The sequence below is a fragment of the Lytechinus variegatus genome, chromosome 1, assembly GCF_018143015.1.
Source record: "Lytechinus variegatus isolate NC3 chromosome 1, Lvar_3.0, whole genome shotgun sequence".
Lineage (NCBI taxonomy): Eukaryota > Metazoa > Echinodermata > Echinoidea > Temnopleuroida > Toxopneustidae > Lytechinus > Lytechinus variegatus.
Window position 1 is genome coordinate 72,301,665 of NC_054740.1, and position 13,352 is coordinate 72,315,016.

Below are 13,352 nucleotides of genomic sequence, written 5' to 3' on the forward strand. Positions count from 1 at the left end.
GCTTTGCAAATATCTATGTTGTCGAGATCTCGAAATGGTACTCTATTCTTGACTGCATATGAATTCGCCACAACTGTCATTGAACTCTGTTCCTCGCTGGACATATGAGTCTTCTGCTCAGTCCACTGAGCGTTGTCTGAAACATACCCGAATCCAGGGTCTGTGAACATAAAGAAATTTTGAAGGGTTTATAATCTTCTTTTCCTATGTATGACTTTGGATAATGATTATTACCCCTTTCATTCAAATTCAAATTCAATTCGGTTTTATTAAAAAATACTCATCAAAAAGTCCGAGGACTAACAATGTGAGTTTACATTTTTTTAAATACATAACAAAAAAATAAATAAATACATAACATGCAGTGACCATTAAAGAAGAAACATTATGTATAAAATGCAATAATAATATAAAAAGAAATAGAATGAGGAGTTGCATGTAATAAGACAGATTTCATTTGTGTATATATATCCAAAAAAAAAAAAAAGTGAGGAGCAAGAAAGGGGAGCAAGAATGGCAAGAGTGAGCATGTGAAAAGGTGAGAATAGAGAGGGGGTGTAGCAAAAGATAAAGAGGGAAAAAAGTAATAAAGGAGGAGAACAAGAAAGACCCACAAGTAAACAATAAATTGCAGATTACAAATATAAGAATTATGTGGAAAAAAAATGACATGATGGCAATCATAATAGACGAGAGAGTGGGAAAGAGTAACAAGGAGATAGAGAGAGGAGGGAGAAAGACAGAAAGAGAGAAATAGAAAGGTCAGACACAGACAGAATCTGAAAGGACATCATATCTAATCATAAGTTCAATAAGTAAACTAGATATACATAGAAAAAAAAGGTAAGTATCAATAATAATAAATACAGGTCAAACATCATAAACCCAATTATGCGGCTAATAGCAGCATAATTTGGTCGTAAAGTCGGAGGAAGACCAACGTTATCCGCATTATTTTGATGATGCAATTATCCGCATAATAGCAGCATCGGGACCATATTTTGACTTTATTTTTATGAACGCATTTCGAAAGTAATGCAGATAATTGCCATTGAGCGGTCACAAGGTCACCCTTATCCAACGCAACCGCATCGGAGGGGTGTGTGCGGTTGCCATGACGATTATCCTCCTTTTTCAGGAAGGGCGCTCGTAAAAATAGTGCGGATTATTTTCGGAGTTTATGAACGCAATTTTTATTGAATTATCCGCATTACTCTTAGGCGGCTAATTGGAGGACGGGGTGCGGACTTTTCAGTATTCTATCAAAGCACTTTTTAGTTTGCAAAATATTGGTGAAGCCCTTTCCATGCTGAGGAAGGGAGTCAGTAAAGTGCACTGTAAACCCCTGTGAACACACTTTATGAACGCAATTTTTATTGAATTATCCGCATTACTCTTAGGCGGCTAATTGGAGGATAGGTATCATGCACTCACGTAAGGCGTCATCAGAGATATTTGCGTGAGAGTCGTTGGTCGCCGAGGTTGTTGTTGTGGTTCTTTCGTCAGACATGTCAGATGTGGCTATATTTTCCCTCTGAAAAGTGAAACATTATTACAGACAACCAGTTTTGAGAAATGGCAACGAAGCATCTTTGAACCGCTTTTCTTATCTACCTACGAAATGTCTGTTTTTGTATATATTATGTGCCGTTTCCTCGTGTCATCAGAGGCCTATATGTTACTTTATTATATGAAAGCGTGTTTTAGTGCCTGGTTACCAACCTCAATTGATGTTTTCCATGAATTTATTATATCATCGGCTTCTTTCATCTGCTTGTCCGCTTCTCGTCTTGCGGTAGCAACAGATGTTGAAACACCGAAACCTCGAAGGGAGCTAATTACCTGTTCATAAAACGACAATGAAAATTACATTATGAATTATTATATCTGGTTGACATTAATTTTTCTTGTTATCCTTAATGACTTCTGTTGGACTTTTGTGTGTATATGCCACTTTTCCTGAATTCATAGTGCGTTTGTTTCTATCTTTGACAGTAAGAAGACATTAGTTCCACTTTCAAAAATAAAATAACTTTTGAAATTCTGTTTCTCAAATATAACAAATTGAAGTCAATTACCAAATTTGCAATGATCATAAAGTGATTGCAAATCACAGAAATACAATATACTCACACAGACACACAAAGAAAGAAATGAATGTATGCAGAAATAATAATCAAACAACCATGAATCATATCTCCTCCACTCCCTTACCCCCCCCCGGAACGTGGTAACATGATGACTTAACTGCTTAATATAAGCGTTGTGGCACAGTGGATTAGTATTTGGACTAAGGGTTGTGGGTTCGAATCCCAGCCATGGCGTAATTTCCTTCAGCAAGAAACTGATCCACATGCACTCAACCCAGGTGAGGTAAATGGGTACCGGTAGGAAGTAATTCTTTAACAAGTGGAATGCCTCTGGCCGTCTCACCTGCATCACGCGGTTCAATATAGCAGTAGTGCTGACTTTGAATACTACTCTAACTCGCACAAGATGTTCAGTGATACATGGTTACTCTTATGTCCACTTTTTATGAACTAGACCAATAAACTTACAGAGATATGGTTATTCAACAAAAAACCCCAACATGGCCAAAGTTCATTGACCTTACATGACCTTTGACCTTGATCATGTGACCTGAAACTCGACCAGGATGTTCAGTGATACTTGATTACTCTTATGTACAAGTTTCATGAATCAGATCCACAAACTTTCAAAGTTATGATGGTAATTCAACAGATACACCCAATTCGGCCAAAGTTCATTGACCTTTGACCTTGGTCATGTGACCTGAAACGCGCACAGGATGTTCAGTGATACTTGATTACTCTAATGTCCACGTTTAATGAACTAGACCAATAAACTTTCAAAGTTATGATGGGAATTCAACAGATATCCCCAATTCGGCCAAAGTTCATTGACCCTAAATGACCTTTGACCTTGGTCATGTGACATGAAACTCTAATAGGATGTTCAGTAATACTTGATTAACCTTATGGCCAAGTTTCATGAACTAGGTCCATATACTTTCTAAGTTATGATGTCATTTCAAAAACTTAACCTCAGGTTAAGATTTGATGTTGACGCCGCTGCCGCCGTCGTCGGAAAAGCGGCGCCTATAGTCTCACTCTGCTTCGCAGGTGAGACCTAAAGCTGTGTGCGCTATATGAACGCCAAGCTTAGCCGGGTAATATAGGAGCGCCTTGAGCACCTAACAAGGTGGATATGTGCGCAATATAAACACCCTATATTATCATTATAATTATAAGTTTTATCTGAACATAATTAGTGATTTTGGACATAATGTACACACAAAACAAGGTGTAACAGGTAACATTGTCAAAGGTATTACGAAATTTTGATGACATCAAAAGACCCAAATGGTTATCTAAAACAAAAGTTTTTAAAAGAACAAGTACATCAAGTAAATTGAGTTTCAGGTTGAATGAAAAAATATATATGATCAAACACTGGAATATGTCCAGTACAGTACAGCATTACAGAAAATGGGGGCACTGGAACTCATTAAATGAATCTTTCACAACAGTTAAAATAATCAGAGCCTAATATACATAATGTTAGTAATCGTCTAACTTACGAACATTTTACGAAAACCATATTATAAAATATCCCCATTTTCAAAGTGAGCGGGTAACGTTTTTTTTCTTCCTTTGTGCGATGTTAATACAGTGTCCGAAAGTATAATAGTCTAAGAAAATTTAATAAATATGCAAATCAATTATGCACAATATGCACAATAACACTAATGTTGTAATAACACTAAAGCATATTTCTTGTTCTGATAGTTCTCCACATGAAATTTGAGCAGGGCGATATACGCATACATTTTGGGGTTAAAAAGTTGAGAAGTAAAAGAGCGAAGCCTCCGAGGATCTCGTTTTTTCATATTCCCAAGTGGAACTAAAACATTTGCATTTTGTGAACAAAAATTATGTTCAGACGTTATTATCGATTATGTTAAATGAAAATACTGAAAAATAATGAATGGCATGGTTTAGGAAAAATGATGAGCGTAGAATAATTTTCAATCCATGTATACAGTTGCATAGGGATATTCAGTAATCGCTTGTAATCGATTATGTACGTATTTTCTTTAAAATGTATATAGGCACTATTTGCTGAGAAATAACGATGTTTACAACTGTGTGATTATATTAGATATGTACCTTTAATTGTTTTTCACTGTTCGGGTATAAATAGTAATGAAAATTACCATAGCTGTTGTTAAAAAGATGTATTTTATGACTTTAACTAGTTTTAAAAGATGATTAAATTTTAGAGATTGACAATCTCTCTCCTGAAAGCGTTTAGCGTAATCGAGCTCCATGCTCGATTATAAGCCAGGCGATATGCTTGGTAGTACAGTAATAGGATTCAGAATGAAATTCTGTTCAATTTGGTCGGCCGGAAAAGCAGAAGTACAGACTGGAAGAAGTGAGAGTACGGAAAATACTGACTCTAATGAAATACGGAAAATACTGACTTTACTGAGATACGGAAAATACTGACTTTACTGAGATACGGAAAATACTGAATTTACCGAGATACTGAGAATACTGAGATGAGCAAGGATACTGAAAGTACTGAAAGTGTTTTGAGATATCGAAACATTGAAATTACGGAGTTACTGGAATGATTAAGATAAAGACGATACGGAATGACGGAGATGTTGAAATTCATGAGATATAATTTAAATTAATGAGGAAAGAGTCGGAGGTGAAAAAGACGGACTTTACACCAACTGGTTGTATATTGCAGCCGAAACAAACCAGCTCGTCAGGATAAAGAGTCGGTTCGGGTACAATATATATATATATATATATATATATATATATATATATATATAGGCCTATATATATACTACTGATCTCAAATATAATTATGAAGGAGACCCGTACACGTACATCGCCAAGATTGATCACATATATATGTATATATGCGCTTCCTCCATCTTCAGCGCATTCATTTCTTTGAAAGGTGAGGGTGAGTTTCACAATCCGTATGCCCATGAACAGACGTGTTTTTCACAACTGTTTCAGAAACGGATTTTGCTTAAATCAAGGTTCCCCAGAGCTATCTACCCTTTGAAAAAATTGGTGATGCCGAAAAAATGTCTCTGCGGGAATCGAACCCGGGCCCCCAGCTTTGAACGCCGGTGTCTTAACCACTAGACCACAGAGACGGGTTAGTGGCTAGACCAATTTTTCCAAAGGGTAGATAGCTCTGGGGAACCTTGATTTAAGCTACGCCTACCATTGTTCTCTTCATCCATTTCTTTACAATATATATATATATATATATATATATATTGGGGGTGGGGTAGTATTGACTCGCCAACATATGGTCGTTCTTGTTAATATTGTTCATAATAATTATAAAGCTAAATACCTTTCCTTTTGTGCCACATCTCCACAGTGCAGAAGCCACAGATACGGGAAGTGCCCTATGCAGGCGTGGTTTTCTATGGTATAATGGTATCAACACCATCATTCCCAATCTGCTTGTCTGAAGATTCTGGAACTTGCTGTCATATAACGAGGATGAAAAATATGTTTTAACGTCGGCATTTCATTATGTGGACGACATTGCATTGAAAATGATGACAAATATCGTCAAAGTGTTAGCCTTCTTACGTTTACACCCATTTTTTCTGTTTGCCGTGTTTTATCAAATTATAACAATAATTCTGGTTTTATAATAGGCAGATTATTGTTTGCTTCAGGTATATGCAGATTATTTGACTGATGGATTTGTATTTTTTCCATACTCCTGTACTTGTCGTGGTAATGTATGTTTAATGTGTTATACTGTCAAGGTATTCTTCAAATTCATTGTAATCACCTGTGATATTCTTGACGAATCAAATGAAATTAAATATCATGTATTTTGTTGATTACTTGTATTTTTTCATTTATGTTCATTACTGTTTTCATTGATTTATGTACATATTTGTTTTGAATCTGTTATTCTAATCTGTTTTTGTTGTGTCGAACTTAAAGGTCAAGTCCGACTAAGAAAAATGTTGATTTGAATCAATAGAAAAATCAGACAAGTTAGGTGGAAACCCCTTTTTTGTAATATCTTCATAGGGGATTTGTGCCTCCCCCTTGGAAAATGCTAGATCTGCCCTGGTTAAAATCGTGTTATTTACCTGGACGAATTATGTTTAGATATAGATGCCAAGCAGGCAGCAAAGAACGTTGGTGCAATCGACTTGACTCTTTCAAGAATAACTGTCCAGTTAAACTCATCCTTGGACTTGTAATCTGGAAAGAGGTTCGTTGTTTTACAGAGTGATGACACCTCTTTCCGTATGGTCTTCGCTACATCCCTCCTCCAAACGCTGCAAGCTGCCTTGGACAGCTTTAGAAGGCAGAAAGTCCGTTTGTAATTTGACTTTTGAATGCTCTGTATGATTTTAGAGTTCTTGGTTTCACTTTTTTTGGTTTCCAGTCCAGGTAATGACCCCCCGGTTCTTGTTTTCCAATCGCAGCAAACAGTTTCCAAAGTGCGTCTCGTAGTATTCCATCCTAAAAATGCCACAAAATTTTCATAATCATTAATTCATGAAATATCATCAAAACGGGGTCAATTATTATAATTTTTTTAATAGAACAAAACACAGCGTAGAATGTTGGAAGAGTGGGCCCTGGGAACGATTTTTCCCCGTGGGGGTGCTGAAATCTCTCATCGAAGGGAAGGGGGGGGGGGCACAGTCAAGATTTCTATTTCCATTTCCATTTCCATGACAAAATAAACGGGGAAAAGGAGAAGAAGAGGGAGAAAGGAAGAGGAACGTAGTAGGGAAGAAGAAATTATTATTCATTATAATGGTACATTACATTATAATCATGTTATATTATATATTATGATCATGTTATATTATATTTCATAGGAAACATTTTTATCATAACTTTATGAAACATAATTTGATCAGGGCCTATGTTGTCATTGTTCCTGGTGCTCGCATTGTCTGTTTAGAGAGATGTAAAAACCTGTTGTACGAAAAACTCCCGTTTCAAGTCAATATACACCAAATATATTATTGTTTTATGTAGTGACATATGCTTCTTTTTTATTGATTACTTAAAATGATTGCCCCATGTTAAGGTCTTAATATAAAACATTTCCTGCCCGAGATTACGTTCATATCAGTGGATTAGTGAGATAAGTCTGTTCTCCGTGAATTCCTAAAATCAGTCCTTAAAATGTCCCTTTTTCTGATCTGAATATCAAAAATTTTCAGCTCGCGCTTCGCGCTCGCATGATTTGATTGCTGAGATGCGTATTTTTATTTATGATTACAATTACTACAAGTGCTTCCTTATAATGTCTATATTAGGTCAGTATACCTGACAATTGAGCGCGCTTCGCGCGCTCACTAAGTGACTCAAAATTTTTGCTGGTCCCCCCAATGCCATGACCCACGGTACGCCACTGTATACACAGCAAAAAACTGTGGTGTTAACCGGTGTACATAGAGGACCACCCCAGTTATTTTACACCGGTGTTAAATTGGTGGTGTTGTTTTTACACCTATAGGTGTTATTACAACACCTTTGGTTGTTACATTTACACTCTTTGGTGTTATGTTCAATCTTTAGGGTGTAATTTTAACACCTCAGGGTGTGGTCCACTATTAACACCAATTGGTGTCAGTTTTAACACCACAGTTTTTACAGTGTATACAGATGTATTAGATTGAAAGATAAATGGATAGATAGACAAATTCAAAAAGAAAGATAGATAGATAGATAGGAAATAGACAAATTATTTCACACCCGATCATGAAAAGAAAACAAAATCAAGTTATCAGGAACCATACAAAATTTGTAATTCATGCATTTTATATTACATAACACATGGGGCAGCTGCTCGTTCATGACGTCACAAATCCTAAATTTTGAACTCTAATAACTTTCTTACCCCTTAGCGGATTTTCCTCAAACCTTCACCAATAATTTTTACTATTTTTTCTGCTATTTTTACAACAAAGTTTTCTTCAGGGTGAACTTCCCCTTTAACACGATTACAGACAAATTGGTTTGTGGAGATGAATTATTAAAAGGCGTAAAAGTGAGGGTTACAACTCAAGCTTCTTATATTCATGTGCATAATTGAAAGTGTTACTGATTTATCTAGAGATTTGAATTGATTTATCGAAAAGTAATTCTAACTGAATGATTGTCGTTATTGTCGTTTAAATATCCACCTAAATTAATCTCTTGTGATACGAGTTTTTCAAATAAGAAGAATTGCAATTACTATGTTGGGTTTCGTCGCTAGGACTGAACACTGATCATATAATGCAAGCGCGAAGCGCGAGTTAAAATTTGTCTATGTATTGACCCCAAACGGACATTTAAGCACTACATTTTAGGAATCCATTAAGAATATACATATCTCACTATAGTCATCTAAATCGAGTGCCAAGCGCTTGCTCATTTGGTTTAAATCACATCTAAACACACGAAGCACTTGTAGTCATTACCATGGTTAACATACACATCTCACTAATCAAATATTACGCGAGCGCGAAGCACGAGCTGAAAATTTAGGAAAATCAGAAATGAAAAGGGCATTCTATAGCTTGTGTGCAGAAATTTGCGAAAACCATACGGACTTCAATAACCAAATAAAGCCAGCGCGAAGCGCATGGTGCAAAATTTTGATATTCAGATCAGAAAAAGGGACATTTTAACCACTGATTTTAGGAAGAGCAGACTTATCTTACCAATTCACTTCTGCCATTGTAAGCACGGACAGGACATCATTTATATTAAGAACTTAAAATGGGGGCAATCACTTTATGTAGTCGTGAAAAAGAAGCATATGTGATATGTCACAACATAAAACAAAGTGCGAGGTAGTAATTCATCACTTTATTAACATTCAAATCGTTCAAAGGAATAAAAATATACAAACATAAAGGGAGCGCCCAGGACATATCTGAGTAACTGAACAAGCAGGGCATACATAAATAACATAGATTATATTAACATAATAGCATACACAATACATTACTATAATTACCCCGAATCAAAATATTAAAACAAGCATAGAAATTATTATAGAGAAGTAGAGTGTATAAAAGGAAAAAAAACACGTAAAAGCAGTTGAGAAAAGAGAGGTGGAAATTATAAAAGAAGGGAGAGACAGTACATACAAACGTGAAATAATGAAAATTGAAGTGAGAGAAGGAATGAAAAGGGGAGAGTAAAAGAGAGAGAGGAGAGAGGAGAGGGGTGGGGGCTGGTGGGAGAGAGGGGGGTGTGAGAGAGAAAGAGAGACTAAAGAACATGTGACTTCCAGGGCATTACATAAATTCAAATGATTGCACATATACCCCGACACAGACCAGATAACGTTTCTTCCTTCCTTGGATACATAGTTATAAAAGGCTATGTTTTCCCCCTTCCACACCACACACCCTCAGACAAAAAAGAAAAACAATATTGGGCCGGTGAACGCATGAACCCACCAACCGTTAGACAAAGAAAATTGCACACTAAATGAATGAACTTTATCAGCCAACAGTCGGAAGGCCCATACGCTCACCAACGTCAATATGCTGAACAAATTATCTCCGAGGGTGTATGTTATGGGGGGGGGGGGGGTCACATTTTGGAGATCCTCATAAGTCGTAGTATATTTTTGTTATGATTATTATTATTTTTTTTTTGTCTTACGGTATTTGGTTATTATTACATTATTTCATTATTACATTAGAGGGTTATGACATTCCCATACGGGTTCCTCCTTGGCCGAATATATTACAAATGAAGAAGTGATGGCAAGTGACGCAAGTTTATCCCGAAAGGTCTTGAAAGGCACCGGTTTCCCACATAGCGAGAGAAATTTCTTCAGCTTTTGTGAATTGTCGTTACTGATATAGCCCCTGGAACCTATTTCTATAGGAAGGAAAGCCACATCGAAACCATTGGCTTCTATGTCCGAAATCATAGGTGCATATTTATTTGATTTTCGTTCATTTGCCCTGATCAGATTTGTTTCGAAAGGAACCGTGAGTTCAATAATTGCAAGTTTCTTATCCCGTTTCCAAAATATGCACATATCTGGGATTAAGTCTGTTTGGGTGCATTCAACAGGTACAGTAGACCGGACAGACCGTGCGTCACCTGCGAGATCACTTTGGATGACAGGACTTGATACAGATTCACTGTGCGCATCAATACCCGACTTGGCGACCTCAACGATATGATGTAATATATTGTTGTGGCGCCAAGTGAAACGTCCCTGTTCTAAGGCAACTGGACAGTGATTTAGCACATGGTGAAGTGTTTCACGATTACAACATTTTGTGCATCTATCACTTGACCTTTTACCCCATGTAAGCAAATTTGCCCGTGTATTCAATGAGTCCGTTAGAGCATTAACCATAAATTTGGTTACTCTTTCGGGTAGATTGTATGCCACACTCTTCCACTGGGAGTTATTGGTTTCTATACTAATTAATTCAAGGGTTTTGCCTTGCACCGCCAGGTTTCTCACATGACTTCGCCAGTATTCTGACACCCGTTGTTTACATGAGTTTCTTACTGCAATTTTTTGTTTATTAGCTGTTAGATTTTGCACATGTATATCATTCCAAATCTTTTCAGATTGCACAGTAGCAGACACTTTTCTTGTCCACTTTTTCTCTCTTTCAAGTTTGGAATCCAAACATTCATTGACTTTAGAATCACTCCTTTCACGAATGTGGACATGAGCGAGAGTGTGGCATTCAATGTACAAGTCAGAGATGGATGGAATATCCAGGCCTTCTGGCATGTGAATCATTGCCAGGGTGGCTGGGTGAGCAAGGCCAGACCACTTCTTTGCATATCTATTTGTGAGAGCATCAAGCTGCTTTAAATGTGTTTGACAAAGATCATTCACTGTGACATGGAATCTAATTGATGGTAGAAAATATCTTGAATAGATTTCCAATTTATACACTGGACGTACTAAGGAAGCATCTATATTACGTAATCCTGACGTTATGATTTCATTGAGGTATTCATAGACTGACCTGGAATTATCATTATCAGTGACAAGTGATCCAAGGAACTTAAAGCGGTTGTCAGTAACACTCAGTGACAAAACATTCTGGCCCTCTATTTGAAATGAGGTAGTTTTGTTTATTACTCCACTAGAGATTGACAATGACCTACATTTCGATGGCTTTAGTTTGAGACCCAGACTAGAGACATGAGAAGTTAGAGTATTCATGATTCGCTGATGAGACCTACTGTTAGAGGTCAATAGGCAGAAATCATCAGCGAAAAAAGTAGTCACATATTTACTTTCAGACAATGTATAACCGAATTTGTCATTTGATTTCAAGTATTCGAGAAGGGGGTTAATACACATGGTAAAAATGAGCGGTGATAGGGGATCCCCCTGAAAAATACCTTTCCGAAATGGGAATGACTCAGTACTCCACAGTTGTGTTACTACGGTACCGGTAATGACGGAGTATAAGTTGTTAATATATGCTCTTAGTTCATAGGGAAGCAAGTATTTTCTAAGGGCATATTCAATCAATGTATGAGGCACTGAGCCAAATGCATCCTGTAAATCAAACCACGTAAAGTGGGCAGTTTGGTGTATTTGGTGTATATTGACTTGAAAACGGGAGATTTTAACACGACAGGATTATAAATCTCCTTACCTGGTCACTTAACAGCGCAATGATTATACTAGATTCAAATTTATATGAATTGAATTAATTTCGTAATCAACTTTTTTTTTTTCAATTTCTTTGGCAGATCGGCACAAAGAAAAAGGTTGTGGTGGTTTCCCCTCTTCTGTCCCTTATAGAGTCTCAATGTACCTTTTGGTCTTCCAAGGGAATGAAAAGTCTTCACTGGAAGACTACATCAACAAGAAAAGAATTTGACGGTAAGCAAAGCAATATCATGTTTTTTTTTATTCAGAAAATTTTCTCTTATTAATCTCTCTCTCTTTTAAAGGAAATATATAAATTGCACATACAATAAAAGAATAAGGTCAATACATGTCTTATTTAACTTTTTTTTACACAGAAGCCAGTATAATTTTCACAACCCCCGAGGGAGCACAGTCCGACAGACTCCTACAAGAAATAGCAAATGCCGAATTGACCACCATCGTTGTAGATGAGGTTCATGCGGTTTCGACATGGTAAGGGAGACATTGGACTTCCTACATAAACTCCTAAAAAAGTTTTGAAATCTGACTTTGATCGATGATACCTCCTCGTTTTTGTTAAATTATATTAAATTATTATAAATATAAATATTATTATATTAAATGTACTTAATATATATGAATGGATCATTTACTTTTCTTTGAAATGATGGAATGATACCCTACATGATATGATTACAGTTCACACGGAGATGCAGTGTCTTGAAATGTGGGGCAAGGTCAAAATTCAAAAGTTGCAAAGTGACACAACATTGAAAATCGCTGTTCTTTTTTCCGTGGTGATGAGTGAGTTTCTCAGCGGTTTACTTTGACTTTGATCGATTATCATTCTACGGTTTTAGTAAATATCAGCATGTAATTAATATCTATGAATAGGTCATTTATTTATCTTTAAAATGATACCTTACATGATATGATTATGGTTCACACGGAGGTGCAGTGCTTTGAAATGTTGGGCAAGGTCAAAATTCAAAAGTTGCAAAACGACACAGTATTGGAAGTCTCTGTTCTTTTCCGTGGTGATGAGTGAGTTTCTTTATTGCTTTCATGCACCTTAATATCAATATTAACATGACATCAAACACACCTCTGCACAAGCAAACACATAACAAACATGCATTGGTATGTCAAACCACATCTCAAACCAAGCTACCTCACAGAACATCACTACATAAGCCACAACAAAACATAAAAATGAAGGAGGGGCTTGATTTGAATTTTTCATCTCTATTGACAAAGACAAAAAATCATATTGACCCTTTATGACGACTTCTACTCGTTTTGCAGCTTTTCAATTCAGACCTCAGCCAACACTTTTTAATCCTGCTCTTTTCATAATGGCATGATCATAACAAGCATGGTATAATTTTAAAGAGAATTAACTGATCTTTTGTATGATGGCAAATATACATTGTTTGAAATTGGGAGTTGGGAGAAATTAATGGCCAAACTCAAAATTTCCAAACTTTTTTTAGGGGTTTATAAAGAAAACTAGAACAAGGGAAAACATAACAACAAAGAAAGAAAGGAGGATTTTGATAAAAGTAAAAGGTATAAATAAAAATAAAAGCAAACTAACAAAAAAGGTAAAAAAAAAGTGGTGACTGTAGAGAATTTCATGAAAAGTGGGATAGGAA

The 13,352-nt window shown here is 36.3% G+C and overlaps 1 protein-coding gene across 4 annotated transcripts in view; it reads right to left on the reverse strand.

Moving 5' to 3' along the window:
• Nucleotides 1-13,352, reverse strand: part of LOC121422112 (chromatin modification-related protein YNG2-like) — a 48,413-nt gene that overhangs the window by 16,293 nt on the left and 18,768 nt on the right. For all 4 annotated transcript variants that reach the window (XM_041616971.1, XM_041616957.1, XM_041616947.1 and 1 more), the window contains exons 2-3: nt 6,176-6,554; nt 5,413-5,548 (exon numbers count right to left, since the gene is read on the reverse strand). In XM_041616971.1, coding sequence (XP_041472905.1) covers nt 5,413-5,514 — 102 coding nt within the window. In that variant the 5' untranslated portion in view covers nt 5,515-5,548; nt 6,176-6,554. The remainder of the gene's footprint in view (nt 1-5,412; nt 5,549-6,175; nt 6,555-13,352) is intronic.